A 20,491-nucleotide genomic window follows, 5' to 3' on the forward strand; every position below is an offset into this window, starting at 1 on the left:
TGATCTATGAAACTTGTACACAGATATCACCTGTGATCTATGAAACTTGTACACATATATCACCTTTGATCTATGAAACTTGTACACATATATCACCTATGATCTGTGAAACGTGTACATAAATATCAACTATGACCTATGAAACTATTACGCAGATATCACCTATGACCTATGAAACTTGTACACATTTATCAACTAAGACCTATGAAACTTGTACACAAATATCAGGGGCCCAGTCTAAGGTGCAACATGCATGGACAAAAACTTGTAATTCCTTTGAAATAACTTACCTCTATTACATCACTGCTAATATGCTTGCAATCTTGACACTAAAAACTCTCATGATTTGTAACAAACCTTCTCTTCACAGTCGACTATCCATGGCCAGTGCTTAGGGTAAAGTTACCTTGTGACCGCGCAGGCGCTGGGTGGGAAATCTTCACTTCTTTCCAATAACTACATCCACTAGATGCAGATATATGGGGAGGTGGGAGGGACTAATTCCTTATGTAATAGAGGAAGTATTCAGAGGTAGTCAGAACGACCTTTCATCTGACCAATCAGAGCATCTCTTTTCTAATCATGCAACCTCCAAAAGTTTCACATAGGGCATTCCAAACAAATCATCTGTTAGACTCTCATTTCAATGGTATAAACATTTGAAGCACAAGAGACTTTCCATAGCCCATAGGAAGTACCGCCATACAATCTTGGCCATCTATTACGCATTCCACAATTTTCTCTTGTTCAGTATTCAATTTTTAAATCAAAACTTTGTCAAAATAAGTGGAATGGAAACTGGTACTGTAAAATTTGAGAAACTGCTTTCTGATTGGCTTTTCATTTTATTGGTTGCAACAGGTCGTTCTGAAGAATACCTGGGATGTCCTCAGATCTTTGTGTAGTGGTAGCGAGTACTATTAACTGAATTTAATGAATTTAATATTCTTGTTAAAAAGTTACCTAAATAATTTGGTTATATATTTGTTGGACCCCCTTGTCTCGAACTCCTGGGGACAAGAGTATTAGTTTGACTTATCCAAGGTTTGTAAAATCTAATATGTAGTTCTCAAAAGTGGGATTGTGGCATTGCCGAAATATGATCATATAAGTCAGTGATTGTACTTTGTCCATCTGACAAACATCAGTTCATGATGCTATTAAATACCTTAGAGCCACAGAGTAACAAACATAATCCCGATTTGTTGGACACATTTTGCAATTTGTAATCATAAGATCCCGCTAGTTGTCTTGCTTGGGTATTGGCTGTCTCAAATGTTTACAGTCATCACAGCTTCCCTGATTCAAGGTGTTGCAATTTTGTAGTTACAGACTTATACTTTAAATTAGTACATGTCAAGTCACTTCATCATGGCAGCCTTTACTCAGATCAATCAACAATTTCCTGTCGCTGTATCATGTTGGTTGGTTGGTTGGTTGTTTAACGCTGCACTCAGCGATATTCAAGCTATATGATGGCGGTCTGTAAATAATCGAGTCTGGACCAGACAATCCAGTGATTGACATCATGAGCATCGATCCACACAATTGGGACCAATGACATGCATCATTCAAGTCAGCGAGCCTGACCACCTGATCCCGTTAGTCGCCTTTTACGACAAGCATAGTCGCTTTTTACGGCAAGCATGGGTTGCTGAAGACCTATTCTACCCCAGATCTTCACGGGTCTCACTGTATCATGGGTAATAGAACATGATAAGCATTTGATTTGACTTATCAGAGTAAGTTTTTACTTAGTAACTCTGTATAATACATTCGGGATGAACTGCATAACATACTTCCTCCAACCACATCATCAACAACCTGTGAAGATCCAGGTTTGAATAGATCTTCAGCAAGCCATGCTTGCTGTAAAAGGCGACCATGTTTGTCGTAAGAGGCGACTAACGGGATCGGGTGGTCAGGCTCGCTGACTTGGTTGATGCATGTCATTGTATCCCAATTGCATGGATAGACCTCAATAACTGGATTGTCTGGTCCAGACTTGATTATTTACAGGCCGCCGTCATATAGCTGGAATATTGCTGAGTGTGGCGTCAAACAACAAACAAACAAACAAATAAAACAAACAAAACATGATCAACACCATTTCAGTAATAGAAAGACACCATCCAGCTTACCCGTTTTCTTAGCTTTTCCTTCAAGAATGGCTTGATGATAGAAAAGACATACTCAAACAGGGCTGGTTCATGCAGGTAGTGGATGCCCTTCACTCGCATCGGGAAGGCGTCCTGGAAGCAGACGTATTTCAACAAAACTTTGGGGAACTTTTTATGAAAATACGTAAATGTTCTATCAATATGAATTTTCTTACTGATCTTAGCTAAAACAACATGGTGCCATTGAGGCAGACCGAAAGGTCAAGCATTATAGTCGTACTTCACTCAAATGAAATATCAAAAATAGTGTTTTATCACTAGACACATGATGAATACTTAAAATACTCTATACATGAATTCTTGGAACTGAGAGGTTTCCTTTGACTGTGGATCCTGCAGTGCAGCATGATGGCTTACCTGAATTAATGTGGAGAACTTCTTTGCGAAAGTTGGGGTGAATGTTTTAGCTTGTGCCCAGCCGAAGTCTGTGAGGTCATTGATGTACCGTACACCATTCACCTGAGCTTCCTCTGACTGAAGGAAAGGGAAATACGGTAACAATACAGTGAGTGAGTGAGTGAGTGAGTGAGTGAGTGAGTGAGTGAGTGAGTGAGTGAGTGGGTGAGTGAGTGGGTGGGTGGGTGAGTGGGTGAGTGAGTGGGTGGGTTGGTGAGTGAGTGAGTGGGTGGGTGGGTGGGTTTGAGTGAGTGAGTGAGTGAGTGAGTGAGTTTGCTTCCCCAACTTCACATTTTGAGGAAATAATTTTTTTTACTGAACTTGGATTTAAAAAAAAGAAGAGTTTGACCTACCGACCTGAATTTTTAACATAGAATATAAGAAAGTCATTTGCGTATGATTATTGCTCTTCCTTTAAATCCACCACAAGGAAAGTACAGAAATTCGTCAGAATATGACTTAATATCCTGAATGTGTGTTTCCTTGTTATAAGTTTAGGATTTCCTGGTAATATCTTGTAAACTATGTCCTGTAAACTGTTCCTGTGTGGGATCTCAGATCTAGTAAAACGGAAATATATCTGGGAATGTGTTCAGTATATCAGTATGGACACATGTCAAAAGCAGATCCTTGCTGTTTGATTGGCATTCTAGAAGTTGGTTAGTAAATAAAGAAACAAACAAACTTTATGGATAACAATGTCTGGTCAATTTTATTATTTATTTAGCGACATTTCAATGAAGGTCCACCTTCATAATGGTGTAATAATCTACATCGAAACATTACCAAATGCAATAGACCGAAAGTGAATATCAACACGGCTAAAAAAACATAATAGTCTTGGTTCTCAGGCACTACCCACATCATCATAAAGTCTGCTGCATGTTTTATTTTTATTGCCATTTTAATTTTTTTAATAATTCCTAATATTTAAAAACAATGCGATCCAATAGCATGCAGTCATTTTCCCTTACATGGGCACTGCTTCACTGCACATCTTGTGTTATGGTAATGGTGGCAATAGGAGTTTGTATGTTTGTTTATAGGGAGTCTGTTTCCCAGGTTGTTGGTACACAACTGTTTATTTGGTTACATACTAGTTTGAAAAAGCAACAAACAAAAAATCACTGCCCTACTGCACTATTTTTTCAAAAGTCATTGCCTGAGAACCAATTCTTGTATTTTTTTAAGCCAAATTCAAAATTGGTAACAGCGATTCCTTATGCAATTCCTTTTTCCCAATGGTTTTGAGATTTGTGTAAAGTAGTACTGGGAATTCACCGTTGAGCAATGAGAGTAAACATAAGATGGTATTTGGGATTCAGCGTTGAGCAATGAGAGTAAACATAAGATGGTATTTGGGATTCAGCATTGAGCAATGAGAGTAAACATAAGATGGTATTTGGGATTCAGCGTTGAGCAATGAGAGTAAACATAAGATGGTATTTGGGATTCAGCGTTGAGCAATGAGAGTAAACATAAGATGGTATTTGGGATTCAGTGTTGAGCAATGAGAGTAAACATAAGATGGTATTTGGGATTCAGGGGTGAGCAATGAGAGTAAACATAAGATGGTATTTGGGATTCATCCTCTGTACTGCCCAGAATCCCTGCGGGTCATTCTTGAGGGTCATGACTAGGGCTGTTACGATTCACTCGCGTATCCGGTGAATCGAACCGTATCCATTCAAAAATTGAATTCGTTATTCGTGACCAATAGAATCAAATTTTCATGAATATGCAGTCATGTGCATTTACATACCCTGTATCTAAAAATATCCATAAGAACATATTATATGCATAGATTTCGTGAAAGACAACATTCTTATGACATTTAATTTGACAGTAATGTGGTCACTGGTCATTGACGCATTTGAGCAGATACTAGCACCTGGATAAGTGCAGTATAGAAATGTATAATAAGTTAATAATAAACAAACCATGTCAAATAATTTGTGTTGCTTTTGTTTCACTGAATATAACAAATAATACATCAACTGCTGACTTGTTATTGTATTCGTGAATTAATATTCGTATTTGTTACTCTATATTCGTGATTCAAATCGCATTCGCCTGATAGTGTATTCGTTGCAGCCCTAGTCATGACCATTATCTTTAACCCTACTGTTATAACTAAGTCAACAAGTGTCAACATGTTACCTCTATCACAGCACTGTTGACAAGGAAGGACACTCTGAAAATTTCTTCAATAGGATATTTCTCAGGATTCCATCGCCCTGGAAATAAGACAAACCATGATGTACTACCTGAAATACCTCAAACACTGACCTGCAGACAGACTGCAGAAACAGGGTCCCGTTCAACAAAGCGACTGTAGCGCTGCAAAGTAGTGAGTCTATGTTAAAGTGTGGGAGTTACGATCACCTTAGCGCTACGATAGTCGTGAGTTTATGTTAAAGTATGGGAGTTACGATCACCTTAGCGCTACGATAGTCGTGAGTTTATGTTAAAGTATGGGAGTTATGATCACCTTAGCGCTACGATAGTCGTGAGTTTATGTTAAAGTATGGGAGTTACGATCACCTTAGCGCTACGATAGTCGTGAGTTTATGTTAAAGTATGGGAGTTACGATCACCTTAGCGCTACGATAGTCGTGAGTTTATGTTAAAGTATGGGAGTTACGATCACCTTAGCGCTACGATAGTCGTGAGTCTATGTTAAAGTATGGGAGTTATGATCACCTTAGCGCTACGATAGTCGTGGGTTTATGTTAAAGTAGGGTAGTTATGATCACCTTAGCGCTACGATAGTCGTGAGTTTATGTTAAAGTAGGGTAGTTATGATCACCTTAGCGCTACGATAGTCGTGAGTCTATGTTAAAGTATGGGAGTTATGAACACCTTAGCGCTACGATAGTCGTGAGTTTATGTTAAAGTATGGGAGTTACGATCACCTTAGCGCTATGATAGTCGTGAGTCTATGTTAAAGTATGGGAGTTACGATCACCTTAGCGCTACGATAGTCGTGAGTCTTTGTTAAAGTATGGGAGTTATGATCACCTTAGTGCTACTATGCTTTGTGGAACTGGCCCCTGATTACTAAATATAACAGAACGCCTAGGACTAAAGCATGAAAGCCTGTTAATACCAACACTAATGAATTTGTCTGAAAAAATGAAGGATAAGGAAGTTTTTTGGCCCACGGCCCAAGCATAATTAATGAAATTACCAAAACCCTTAGAAATCATTATGCAAGAGTCAGGTGTGTCAATATCGAAGACAACAATATCATTTCAACAATTGCATATTTTGGACTTAACAGTACATGAATAGGTAATATCTGAACATGAGCAAGTCTTTGATCCGAGCTGATTTTAGTTGGACACCCTGATAAAATCAGTGCATAGGCCTACATAAGGCTTAAAAAAAAGAAAAGAATTGGTTCTCAGGAAATAGCTTTAGAAAATAAAGTCTGAGTGGGTGGTGTGTTTTTTTTTTTTTGGATGGGGTGGGGTTGGGTTGGGATGGGGTCGGATGGGGTGGGGTGGGGTGGGGTGGGGTGGGGTGGGGTGGGGTGGGGTGGGGTGGGGTGGGGTGTGGTGGGGTGGGGTGGGGTGGGGTGGGGTGGGGTTGGGTTGGGTGGGATGAGGTGGGTGTTTGTTTTATTGTTGTTGTTTTTGTTTTGTTTTGGGTTTTTTTGGTGGGGGAGGTCAAGCTGTAACCAAATGAACAGTTGTGTACAATCAACCTGGGTAAGGGCCTCCCTACATAATTGTTGGACTTTTTTTTTCCTTCTTTTTTTCTCTCCAAATTGGAAATTAAAATGAAATGTTGGGCAAACTTTATGATGATGCGGGCGGGGCCGGAGAACCAATTAAGACTTTTATTTCTTTAGCCTGAGGGAGAATAATCATATTGGGGCACAAACTTGTACATGAGTGAGTGAGTAAGTGAGTTGGGTTTTAACAGTTGAATGTGGGAGGAAAGCCTCAGACGTTTACCACTTCGGTGAAACCCACGAGCACGGGTATGGTGCTGATAAACCTAGAAACATAATTGGGCGAACCGGGATTCGAACCCACAATCATAGGTTTCTGGCGTGCCCAAGGGACGCAACTCTGCCCAGCGATGTCACTTATTTGGGATATTATTCAGGATATGTTACTGATCCTAATCTGGGTGCATCTACGATTGGGTGTGGTGCCCGTGCCCCCTATTTGTACATGAAGTCTTTGAAAAATGTCTTTCACTCATTTTAGCCATATTTCTATATTTGATCATGCGAGAAGTCCAAAACTTGCAAGAGTAATAAACCTAAAAGGCTTGTTAAATTATCAGGCATTTGAACTTATCCTGTCTCGTCTTTCTGGAACATCACCAAATCATCACTCATATTAACATCATATGTAAATATGTACAATAGACATTCCTAACAGCTGTTATCTGGTAAACAATGTTACCTGGTAAACAAAGTTTCACCATAGTAGCAGAGCGTGCAAACTGCAACAATTCATAGTCAGTATACAACTGGAATTACCTCCCCTGAAGATGATGACCGTTTCCCCGAACTTGCTTGGTTTAGGTAACACAGTTACGACTTCAGAATCTAGCAGGGGTTTAACACTTTTGGGGGTCATATTGGTATAGATGTCCTCGTTCTCTTTCTTCATCTGATAGTAATTGAGAATTAGAGAAAATGTCCGCTCCTGGTCAAACTTGCGTGCACGTAGAAACTTGAGGAGGAACACATCATCCACACGGGACTTCAAACCTGGAAGAGTACAGAAACAATGAGTGAGTGAGTTGGGTTTAACGCCGCTTTTAACAGTATTTCAGTTATATTTCGCGGCGTGTCAGCTTAATGTGGGAGAAAAGCCCGAAGTGATGCAGGTCTCAGATGTTTACCACTTGGGTGAAACCCACGAGCACGGGTATAGTGCTGACAAACCAAGAAACATAATCAGGGCGAACTGGGATTCGAACCCACAATCATAGGTTTCTGGCATGCCCAAGGGACGCAACTCTGCACAGTGAATCGCGGCGCCTTAGATGACTGGGCCACCCATGCCCCCTAGTACAGAAACAACAAAATTATCATTATTAAGCGGGTAGCTAATTTGATGGGGCAATAGTTCTAAAAGACGGCCAGGTGACCCATATTGCACAATGTAGATATTTCTGTCTGTTCTAAAGGGGGTAACATGTGTAATGTTGGGGATCATCATGACCCCTGTCTGTTCTAAAGGGGGTCACATGTGTATTGTAGGGGGTCATCATGACCCCTTGTCTGTTCTAAAGGGGGTCAGGGGCGGTCGGGTAGCCTAGTGGTTAAAGCCTTTGCTCATCACGCCGAAGACCCGGGTTCGATTCCCGACATGGGTACAATGTGTGAAGTCCATTTCTGGTGTCCCCCGCCGTGATATTGCTGGAATATTGCTAAAAGCGGCGTAAAACCAAACTCACTCACTCCAAAGGGGGTCACATATGTAATATAGGCGGTCATTATTGTCCTAAGAATCAAATACTGTCTTGACGGCAAGTAGAATTATTGTGTCCTACAGGCGGCATGTTAGTCCAGTTTCAAGCGTTGCCAATATCTACCTACACTGTTTATTTCAAAAGATAATATCCAGGCAACATTGCGCAAGTTATTTAGGGGCTAGTCGTTTGTCATAGGGACTGGTGAGATTAGGAGGGGGGTCATGAAAAAATGACACTGCAAAATAGGGAAGGGGGAGTTGCCAAAATATATCACACCATTTTGGGGGCCATGAGATGAGGTGAGGTGAAATTGGGTTTAACGTCGTGCATGCACGTGTATGTGTGTATGTCGCTGCTTGTACTAGTCCGGACTGATGCCGATTTATAGTGCTAGCACACTGAGATATCATGCCGCAGTTTAACATGAATACCCCACTCAGACACAGTATACTGACTCTGAGCCGACCAGTCCTTGTTTTAGCCCTTTAATGCCGAGCGCCAGACAGGGTAAAAACCAGTACCATCTTTTAACGTCTTTTTGTATGACGCGGCCGGGGATCGAGCCCCTGACCTTCTGCTCTCCGGGCGGACACTCTACCACTAGACCACGGAGGCTGTCTTGGGGGCCATGAATAATGACACAGTTCTATTTCTTCTCCCACCCTCCACTCCACAACCCCCTCTCCAAAAGTTATGAAACATTAATAAGGGACCGGCTATTTAATATAGGGAAGAGGGGTGACAATGATAAATGTTCCATTTATGGGGTGAGTCCAGGCAATCCAGTGATGGATATTGTGAGCAACAATCCATGCCGTCAGGGCACAATGACATGCTTAGTCAGCCAAGTCATCGAGCCAAACAGCCTGATCCATTAAGTCGCCACTTACGATGAGCATCCCCATGTTCATATCAAACATCACTCGAACCAAGATATATGGGTGGAGGAAGAATCCTTTTCATTTTATTTCAGTATGAAATTTTTATGTTTCAAATATTAAATATGAAAACACCAAAGATGTCACTTATTTGGGATATTAACCAGGATATGTTGATGGTGCAGTTCCTAAGCAGGGTGCATCTAGGATTGGGTGTGGTGCTGTTCCTCATGTGGGTGCATCTAGGATAGGGTGTGGTGCCGTTCCTCATGTGGGTGCATCTAGGATTGGGTGTGGTGCAGTTGCTGATCTGGGTGCATCTAGGATTGGTGCAGTTCCTAAACAGGGTGCCTCTAGGATTTGGTGTGGTGCAGTTCCTAATCTGGGTTCATCTAGGATTGGGTGTGGTACAGTTCCTGATCTGGGTGCATCTAGGATTGTGTGTGGTGCCTTTCCTAAGCAGGGTGCATCTAGGATTGGGTGTGGTGCAGTTCCTAAGTAGGGTGCATCTAGGATTGGGTGTGGTGCAGTTCCTAAGCAGGGTGCATCTAGGATTGGGTGTGGTGCAGTTCCTAAGCAGGGTGCATCTAGGATTGGGTGTGGTGCAGTTCCTAAGCAGGGTGCATCTAGGATTGGGAGTGGTGCAGTTCCTAAGCAGGGTGCATCTAGGATTGGATGTGGTGAAGTTCCTAAGCAGGGTGCATCTAGGATTGGGTGTGGTGCCATTCCTAAGCAGGGTGCATCTAGGATTGGGTGTGGTGCAGTTCCTGATCTGGGTGCATCTAGGATTGGGTGTGGTGCCTTTCCTCATGTGGGTGCATCTAGGATTGGGTGTGGTGCAGTTCCTAAGCAGGGTGCATCTAGGATTGGATGTGGTGAAGTTCCTAAGCAGGGTGCATCTAGGATTGGATGTGGTGAAGTTCCTAAGCAGGGTGCATCTAGGATTGGGTGTGGTGCCATTCCTAAGCAGGGTGCATCTAGGATTGGATGTGGTGAAGTTCCTAAGCAGGGTGCATCTAGGATTGGGTGTGGTGCAGTTCCTAAGCAGGGTGCATCTAGGATTGGATGTGGTGAAGTTCCTAAGCAGGGTGCATCTAGGATTGGATGTGGTGAAGTTCCTAAGCAGGGTGCATCTAGGATTGGGTGTAGTGCCTTTCCTAAGCTGGGTGCATCTAAGATTTGGTGTTGGGCAGTTCCTAAGCAGGGTGCATCTAGGATTGGGTGTGGTGCAGTTCCTAAGCAGGGTGCATCTAGGATTGGATGTGGTGAAGTTCCTAAGCAGGGTGCATCTAGGATTGGGTGTGGTGCCAGTCCTAAGCAGGGTGCAACTAGGATTGGGTGTGGTGCAGTTCCTGATCTGGGTGCATCTAGGATTGGGTGTGGTGCCTTTCCTAAGCTGGGTGCATCTAAGATTTGGTGTTGGGCAGTTCCTAAGCAGGGTGCATCTAGGATTGGGTGTGGTGCAGTTCCTAAGCAGGGTGCATCTAGGATTGGGTGTGGTGCAGTTCCTAAGCAGGGTGCATCTAGGATTGGGTGTGGTGCCGTTCCTAATGTGGGTGCATCTAGGATTGGGTGTGGTGCAGTTCCTAAGCTGGGTGCATCTAAGATTTGGTGTTGGGCCGTTCCTAATGTGGGTGCATCTAGGATTGGGTGTGGTGCCTTTCCTAAGCTGGGTGCATCTAGGATTTGGTGTTGGGCAGTTCCTAATGTGGGTGCATCTAGGATTGGGTGTGGTGCCTTTCCTAAGCAGGGTGCATCTAGGATTTGTTGTGGTGCAGTTCCTCATCTTGGTGCATCCAAGATTTGGTGTAGTGCTGATCCTAATCAGAGAACATCAATGGGGGGAAAGGGGTGCTGATTCTATCTGGGTTGATCTGGGAGTGGGTATGGTGCAGTTCTTAATCAGAGAGAATCTAGGATCAGATATTGTGCAGATCTAGAATTGGGTGTGGTGCCGATCCTGATCAGAGTGCAATGTGAATTGTGTTTCCCGCAGATGCTAATCAGGGCCCATCTAGGATCAGGTGTGGTCTTGTTCCTGATCTGGGTGCATCTAGGATCTGAACTGACAATCATAGGATCTGGATATGACTGGCCCATCTGTGCCCCTTCTTGATACAGGAGATAATTTGTGAGATGAACTTACTCTACTCACTCACTCTAGTACTGACCTGGGTATCGGAGAAGCCTCTCCCTCAAAGTCTGTATTTCCTGTTTGCGAGTGTCAGGGTCTTCAGTCAGCTCTTTCTTGGCCTTCTCAAGGAGTTCATCACTCAGAGTGCACTTATAGTTGTGGAGCTCTCGTTGCGTCATTCTGGATGATTGTCTCTGGAAAACAGGGGTGACTATTGAGGACATTGTGACTTTTGCAATAGATAGTCCAAAACACTACTGCATACAACTGTGATAAATATCATTCAATATGATAAAATAGTTTAACCTGTCTGCCTGTAGGGATTCCGAGTTAGAACAGTCAGGCTCGGCGACTTATGTGTCTGTGTACCTCATGGCCTGGATAGTTGCTCACAATATCAATCACTTCTTTTTCTGGTCCAGACTCGATTTCTTACAGGCTGCCGACATATGACTGGAACATTACTTACTGAATGTGGCACTGACGTCCGCCAAGTACTATTTGCGGCAAATATTCGGGGAAGTTGCTATGCACTTAGGCCACACACTATTTAAATTTTATGATTGACGAATTTATTGCAACTTTTCCACACAAGGTCGATCAAAATAAAACTAAAAATAAATAGCTATATCAATCATTTATTTATTCATATGAAAGTCATTCATCAAATTAAAGCTGCAGCTGGCTTCTGGAATCACTGATAGTAATGTAGACATGGAATCACTGATAGTAATGTAGACATGGAATCACTGATAGTAATGTAGACATGGAATCACTGATAGTAATGTAGACATGGAATCACTGATAGTAATGTAGACATGGAATCACTGATAGTAATGTAGACATGGAATCACTGATAGTAATGTAGACATGGAATCACTGATAGTAATGTAGACATGGAATCACTGATAGTAATGTAGACATGGAATCACTGATAGTGATGTAGACATGGAATCACTGATAGTAATGTAGACATGGAATCACTGATAGTAATGTAGACATGGAATCACTGATAGTAATGTAGACATGGAATCACTGATAGTAATGTAGACATGGAATCACTGATAGTAATGTAGACATGGAATCACTGATAGTAATGTAGACATGGAATCACTGATAGTAATGTAGACATGGAATCACTGATAGTAATGTAGACATGGAATCACTGATAGTAATGTAGACATGGAATCACTGATAGTAATGTAGACATGGAATCACTGATAGTAATGTAGACATGGAATCACTGATAGTGATGTAGACATGGAATCACTGATAGTAATGTAGACATGGAATCACTGATAGTAATGTAGACATGGAATCACTGATAGTAATGTAGACATGGAATCACTGATAGTAATGTAGACATGGAATCACTGATAGTAATGTAGACATGGAATCACTGATAGTGATGTAGACATGGAATCACTGATAGTGATGTAGACATGGAATCACTGATAGTAATGTAGACATGGAATCACTGATAGTAATGTAGACATGGAATCACTGATAGTGATGTAGACATGGAATCACTGATAGTGATGTAGACATGGAATCACTGATAGTGATGTAGACATGGAATCACTGATAGTAATGTAGACATGGAATCACTGATAGTAATGTAGACATGGAATCACTGATAGTAATGTAGACATGGAATCACTGATAGTAATGTAGACATGGAATCACTGATAGTGATGTAGACATGGAATCACTGATAGTAATGTAGACATGGAATCACTGATAGTGATGTAGACATGGAATCACTGATAGTAATGTAGACATGGAATCACTGATAGTAATGTAGACATGGAATCACTGATAGTAATGTAGACATGGAATCACTGATAGTAATGTAGACATGGAATCACTGATAGTAATGTAGACATGGAATCACTGATAGTAATGTAGACATGGAATCACTGATAGTAATGTAGACATGGAATCACTGATAGTAATGTAGACATGGAATCACTGATAGTAATGTAGACATGGAATCACTGATAGTAATGTAGACATGGAATCACTGATAGTAATGTAGACATGGAATCACTGATAGTAATGTAGACATGGAATCACTGATAGTAATGTAGACATGGAATCACTGATAGTAATGTAGACATGGAATCACTGATAGTAATGTAGACATGGAATTTATATAACATTTTATATTTAGAAGAGGGTCCTTATTTATACTAGCGGGAGACATAATAAAAGTAAATATTTTTATGTTTAATTTATTTCTTTTCCAGCTGCTTTTCAGTAGGGGCGGTGGGCCTGTGAAACAAAAAATATAAAATGTGTGGCCTTTCGGGCAATATCTCTAAAAAATTACAATGTGTGTGTTATCCTATTTTTCATGACTCAGACTGACTGACATGGAATAAAAAGTGAATGTTAAAGAGATTCCCCATGACCTTGTGTCAGTTCACCATTTTGCAACAGTTCAAACAATGTCTAAAAATAGTATTGGGAACTCCTATGTATCGGAGAGCCAAAAGATTCAGAGGGCTTCTGTTATAAACCATCAACAAATCAATTAAACAAACTGTTCAGGGGAGAATACTGTATTGCCATAAGAGCTTATAGCACCTAGCACATTGTATGTGATTTCTTTGCAGTCAATACATCTTTAGAACGGCCTTCTGTTTCGTAGCTTGGCCTAATCTCGATCAGCTCTGCTACGCTACATATTTTGTGACTGTTACTTTTCAATAAATGCACAAAAAAGTGATAAACAATCCTTACATACTGTGTTGCCTTAAATTTATGAACATTATCTGAATGAATAACCATGTGTCTCTTCAACATCGATTTTAGCTCAAAACAATTTGGAAAGTAAATCAATAGCAGTATTTTTTTCATTATTATACGTCTATTGGAAATAACAATAGAATAGTATGGCACTGATGTCAGCAATTGATAGTTTGGCTTGTCATCTATGTTTTGTTATCAGCAATTGTGATGAATCAGCAGTGCGTTACACCCCTAAGTGACCCTCTAACCCTGCCTAGAGCTAGGCCCAAGTTCAAATCTAGGCTGGACAAACGAACAAGCCAAATATCAATCACTCAAGAAAAATAGGACATGATGTCCTAATAAATCTACCATTGGACAATGGATTATTTTTTCTTTTGTGATGGAAAGATGAAAAAAACATTTTGGTAAAACATCAATGATCAGACAACCATCCATTGGGACGGTGCCTTTAGATAAGCAGTAAGGACTAGTATCAGCACTGTGGTGTCTCAAACTGTGAATAAATTTGTATATCCTCACTAGCTCCCAGTAAACATATCGCAATATACTACTCAAAAGATGTTAAGGACCACCCTATTCTTTCATATTACTGTAGTTAATCTGTCATGGCATGTGGGGCGGTTGGGTAGCCTAGTGGTTAATACCCCCATCACACCAAACTAGTTCTCAATACGTTCGTGAAAATGTTGTCGAACAGGCTCCAACTGTGTATGAACGTAGTGGACGTAGCAGCAACTATTGACAGTCTTTTTACGATCTTCATGGATGGGCTCGGACAGGGAGGGTGCTCTAGAACTTTGAGTCTGCTCAAAATTTTATCCCGTCCATCCCGTTCTCCAATTAGTTGGATTGACAACATACAACATTACGAACGGAATTGCCGTACTTCTAACCTAATAGGGACGTGTTAAAACGTGGTGCAGTCGGACATAAATTTCAGTACGTGTGCACAGCGACCGGATCGACTTCTCTTTTGAGGCATGATGTGTACAGCTCAGAGCCCTGAACTTGAATGAAGACTGGCTACAATGTGCTCGGTATCCATAGGAATTGGGCCAGGACGGGCCAGGATGGGCCAGGACGCGAATACACACGCACTTGGGACAAGATGAGGACGTACTGCGAACGAGTTGGTCAGCGTTAAGAATAGTTAGAACTGGTTCGGACGTATTGTGAACGAGGTAGAATGACGTTGAACTGGTTAAGAACAGGTTCAGAATGACTACGGACGTGCTCGAACTGCTTCGAAATGTTGTCGGGATGAGGTGAACAGGCACTTTTACACGATCTGAACTGGATACAAACGGACTGCAGACTGGGTAGGAACGAGATAGACGTATTGAGGACTGCTTCGACTAGCATTGTATTTTACGCCAAACTATGCGTTTTACCATGATCACAGCCCGTTGTAGTATATTTTTTTTAGAACGAGGTAGAATGGGATTGAACTAATTTGGTGTGATGGTAGCATTAAGCATTCGCTCGTCACACCGAAGACCCAGGTTCCATTCCCAACATGGGTACAATGTGAGAAGCCCATTTCTGGTGTCCCCCACAGTGATATTGCTGGAAAATTGCTAAAAGCGGCATAAAAACATACTCCCTCCCTCACTCACTCATGGCATGACATATTGTCCTTTACTTCTTTAGAATAGTTTACATCATTCTGGTGAGAGTATTGTGTTCTATATTAACAGTCCGTAATCTAAGGCTTTATATCCTCACACATGTGTAGGTCCACACAAAGCTATCACAGTGCATGAAGCATTGATCTCCCGCTGATCAATAACCTTATGTCGTCCTACTGCCTTGTTGATAATTCATCCTAACAGACACACATACAACTGATACGACAGTAATACGAATAGGTTTTGATATCAAATAATAATGACTGATATCATGGTTGCTTGTGAACAGAAAACTGCTGGTGTATATTCAGTGTATATTTTAGTGATGCATGGAGAGGAACAAGGATTGGTACACCAGGCGCTGTTTTCATGAGATTAACCGTTTTAACTCAAATTTGAGAAAACTTAAAGATTGCATTTCTCGAAACAAACCGAATTCAATATTACATTAGAAACGTAATTGTTATGGGGAATACTTTAAGACACTACATCTATAAGCCTTATAGATTTGTACTGTTTGGTTTGTTTTTTACATCACATTTAAACTACATCATGGTATCCTGTAAATTATGACATACAAACCTTTGGTTGAAATCATGAGCAATGTTCCATGTTTGGGTGTCATGATAGGTCTATCAGACTATGCAAGACAAGCAATGCTGGGATCTATTCTATGTCCAACAGAAGCAATGGATGTAGTTTTCACAGATTCCATTAGCATAAAAGACAAAACAGTGGTGAAAATAATATGAATTGATCAATGACAATCAGTTATGAAATGTTCACCAAAAGGGTAATCATGTCCCGCTCTACTGGTAGCACCCGCCACTCACACAATTTGCATTACCATATTTTCTTGAGTATAGTGCACACTTTTTTTCCAAAAAACACAGCTGTGAAGAAGGGGGTACGCATTATACACGCCATAATGAGTTTTGATGGGTTTCTTCCCCAATGCAATACCGTGAGTATGTAACACCGGAAATACCATGTCAACAGATCCGTACTGAAGTACTCAAATTAATCATGTCATAACACTGTTTGGCTATAAAAAGTGTTCATTGTATATCTGGACTAATGTTTGTAACTTATTTCATAAATTTGATTCACAATTCCTTTTAATATTGTTTTAATTAATTTCAGCGAAATTGTGTATGAAGCGATTGGAAGATTGCACAACTCACCGTTATTAACAGCAACCATGGTAAGATTACCGCTATTGACTGACAAATTTGTACTGACAAAGTTTCTTATCACCCGTTTGTTTACCGGAATTCGCTGAAGGGGTACGGTGTAATTTCTTCTGCGCACAATATTTGAATTATTTTTTTCCCTCCAAAATACTGAATCCACTAGAGGGGGGTGCGCATAATACTTGGATGCGCACTATACTCAAGAAAATACGGTACAATAAAACAATACCATTTTTCTAAAGGCTAACTGAAACACCCAAATATCTTCTCCACCCACCGCCCCCATCTTAAAGGAGAAAACTTTGTAGCTGTATTTACATATTATCATATATTTTGAACCTTTGTTTTATTATTTTGCTTTAGGCTGTATTCATCAGCACATAAAGTATTTGTTGTAGCATTATTGACAAACTGTCCAGGTTATGCATACTGGTAAAGTGTATCACAAAAATCAATATTGTGAGCATTGATATGGAGGCAGTGAAATATGTCAAGGTACAAGTGTTTGTGTGTTTGTATTCTACTTGGTCACTCTTCTTTATGGACCACAGGTTGACAATCGCTTATCGTGAATGATTTCTAGGCAAATTCTCCAGAATTCAGGTCTTAATATTTTCTGTATTTTGATGAAGGTAGAAGAATAACTACACTGGACAGAATAAACATTGTGAACTCGGGCCTATGTAGTTTACCGTATAGTCATACAAGGAGTGATCTATCTGTCTGGAGAATCTGTCCTGGAACCGTTTACGAGGTCTGATGATTCATTTATATTGCCTGTATTGGAACACGTTTAATAGGCATAACAATCAACAAACTGTAAAGGCGTTGTCAACGGTGTAAGAATCTACATGTATACCGAAAATTCGCCTTTACAGTAAATAAAGAAGTTATTATCCATAAATTGTCTCTACTTTAGCAGTACAAGGGGTGGGGTGCTGATATGGGCTTTCACTCCATACAATGATTGTGTCCCTGTGTGTTCTCGGGTATCAGTGGCCCCAGCATCTGATGTTTGTTGTAAGGGGCAACTAAAGCAGGATTCAGGGATAAGGTGGTCAGACTCTGTGACTAGTTGTTTTGGGGTCATCGTCCTCTGAAAGCATGGATCGTTGATCATGCCATCTGACATTGCCTGCCTGGCCCAGACCCTATCAGTTGCTTCCGTACAAAGATGCATATGTAAGCAAGGATTATATCCTACCTAGATATTATCCCGGGGGAAGATTTACTCTTGAGTATAGTATAGGATAGGATTAAACACACTGGAATGGGTTCAAATTTAATTGGGTGAATCATCCTGACACTAGAGAATTTCATCCCCGGGATAGAAAATAGGGTAGGATAATATTCACTCTTACACATGCATTATTTTTAAAAAATGTAGTATTACAACATTGTCAGAATTTCCCTTATTCTCACTGAGGTGCATTTGAAGTGTTTCTAATACATTTTATAGATTCAGATGATCTCTGAACACAGGGATCCTCAGAGCAATGGCACATAGCTAACTTATTAAGGACCTCTTAACTCTTCCAACACCAGTCAACCAGAAAGTTTTACTGCTGGGACACCGAGTTCCCAGACTCTTGTGTGATAGAAGAAGCCAACATTTATCAACAAAATTATCGGCTTCTAAAACATCTTTACAGCTACATGTTATACACCATTTGAAGGATCTAATCCTAGTGTTTACACATATGAATGTTATGTTTATCACATTATTCAAATATGCATTTACTACTTAATTAAGTTTGTCGTAAATAAGCAAAACAATACCTGCACTTAATACACTAGACCAATAAAGATAAAGGTTTTGAAAGGTAATATGTCCAATAAAATTTAAAATAATGCTATATATACCACTTCATTACATGAGTTTGATGTGTTGAATTATGTTCCAAGATGTAAGTCACTGATGGAGCTAAACCATGCAAGACTGTCACCAATGTCTAGATACATGTTTACTTTGTAAAAATAGTTGTTTGGATAACACCAGGCGGGTTTAATGACCCGTGGAAATCTGTTAATGGTCCATGTCCTTTATGTTGTGGTGATCACCGCTGTATGATTCATCATGTGTTGAGTATTTTGAACATCTCTTCATATATTAGAGTCAGTAAAATATATGTAACCCAGTGTTTTAGGTGTATAATTTGAAAACATAATTTACATGGATTGTGAAATCAGCTGGTATCAAGTACATGTATGTCTTAATTGTGGACTTTTAAACATTTGTTTTGTTTATTGTAACGCCATACTAGGACATTCCCACTAACAAAATACACAAGTTACGATACATATGTTACTACTGATAAAGTTCCGATTGATAAGCTTGACATAATTTGCTAGACAGAACCTTTGCTGTCTACCAGCAAGTGAGGGAGATTCTTCAAGTAGCAGCAGCGGGACAAGGAAGAAGTAGAAAGACTGGTTGGGGAAGATATGTGATGAGTATGTGATACGCATGGTACAACATCGGGAAATATACACAGTGTGCTGTGGCTAATTGTGATGAGAGGGAAGGGTATGTGAACCTGTGTTTTAGTTGATAATAGACTGGTGACAGAGTTTTCCTTGATTTCCAGATCTGAAGGGTTGTTTTTATTGAGTGAGTGAGTGAGTAAGTGAGTGAGTGAGTTGGGTCTAACGCCACTTTTAACAGTATTCCAGTTATATCACGGCGTGTCAGCTTAATGTGGGAGGAAAGCCCGAAGTGATGCAGGTCTCAGACGTTTACCACTTCGGTGAAACCCACGAGCACGGGTATGGTGCGGACAAACCTAGAAACATAATCGGGGCGAACCAGGATTCGAACCCACAATCATAGGTTTCTGGCGTGCCCAAGGGACGCGACTCTGCATAGCGAATCGCGGCGCCTTAGACGACTTAGACGACGCCGTGCCCCCTGTTTATATTGAGCTCCATATGTTACCCTAATGCTGCTTTAAAGATGTGGCTGGTAGGGCTGGGACGAGTCCAAGTTTACTACCCTGGTACCCACCCCCCTATTACCTGACCCTACCCGGGTACCCACTGTAGGTCTCAAGCGATACAACATGTCCGATTGGGATTTTTTTTTTACCACAGCACTTGCAAAACGTATTTAGATACATGTATTAAATGATCTGGTCATGCATACACTGAAGTTGACTTAAGTTATATCTTTATTCAACCATATGAAAGGTCAGAAGGAATGGGTGCATAGTCAGAAAGAAATGCGAACATTAGTGCCTTGGAGTGTAACCATAGAGTTCTAGATAATTTTTGTCATTAAACTAAATATCACATGACTAACCACGGGTCCGGGTAGTCCTGTGGGTACCCGGGTCCTACTCAGTACCCACCCGACCTGGGGACTGGAGCTACCCAGCTCTAGAGGCTGGTGATACTGTTTTGAATGACATAGAATGTTGTGCCATTTCAACATTCTATACTGAAATTACAAACCTTTATGTGTCACTTCATAAGAGGTGAATCACTCATATTGAAATATTGATAAACACAATGTTTAAATGTCATAGCATAAAACGTCACATGACAATATGGATCCAAATAACAACAAATATATTTTAATGACTGTGTTTCATTCTAAAAGTATTGAAACATATCTTGATAATAATCATCTATTGTGACTGTGAGGCAGTCGTAAGATACACGTTCCCAAAGTCATCTGTAATAGTTCCTCACCAAGAAATTAGTGAGTGAGTAAGTGAGTGAGTTTGGTTTAACGCCGCTTTTAACAGTATTCCAGTTATATCACGGCGTGTCAGCTTAATGTGGGAGGAAAGCCTGAAGTTATGCAGGTCTTAGACGTTTACCACTTGGGTGAAACCCACGAGCATGGGTATGGTGCTGACAAACCTAGAAACATAACCGGGGC

At 40.7% G+C, this 20,491-nt stretch overlaps 1 protein-coding gene across 4 annotated transcripts in view; it reads right to left on the reverse strand.

Moving 5' to 3' along the window:
- Window positions 1-20,491, reverse strand: part of LOC124129093 (alpha-tocopherol transfer protein-like) — a 40,629-nt gene that overhangs the window by 3,310 nt on the left and 16,828 nt on the right. For all 4 annotated transcript variants that reach the window (XM_048401209.1, XM_048401211.1, XM_048401221.1 and 1 more), the window contains 5 exons: window positions 11,068-11,224; window positions 7,075-7,308; window positions 4,737-4,813; window positions 2,538-2,654; window positions 2,142-2,252 (listed from right to left, as the gene is read on the reverse strand). In XM_048401209.1, the coding sequence (XP_048257166.1) occupies window positions 2,142-2,252; window positions 2,538-2,654; window positions 4,737-4,813; window positions 7,075-7,308; window positions 11,068-11,224 (696 nt within the window). The remainder of the gene's footprint in view (window positions 1-2,141; window positions 2,253-2,537; window positions 2,655-4,736; window positions 4,814-7,074; window positions 7,309-11,067; window positions 11,225-20,491) is intronic.

The sequence above is a fragment of the Haliotis rufescens genome, unplaced genomic scaffold (assembly GCF_023055435.1).
Source record: "Haliotis rufescens isolate VD_foot unplaced genomic scaffold, xgHalRufe1.0.p SCAF_1, whole genome shotgun sequence".
In the NCBI taxonomy this organism is placed as follows: domain Eukaryota; kingdom Metazoa; phylum Mollusca; class Gastropoda; order Lepetellida; family Haliotidae; genus Haliotis; species Haliotis rufescens.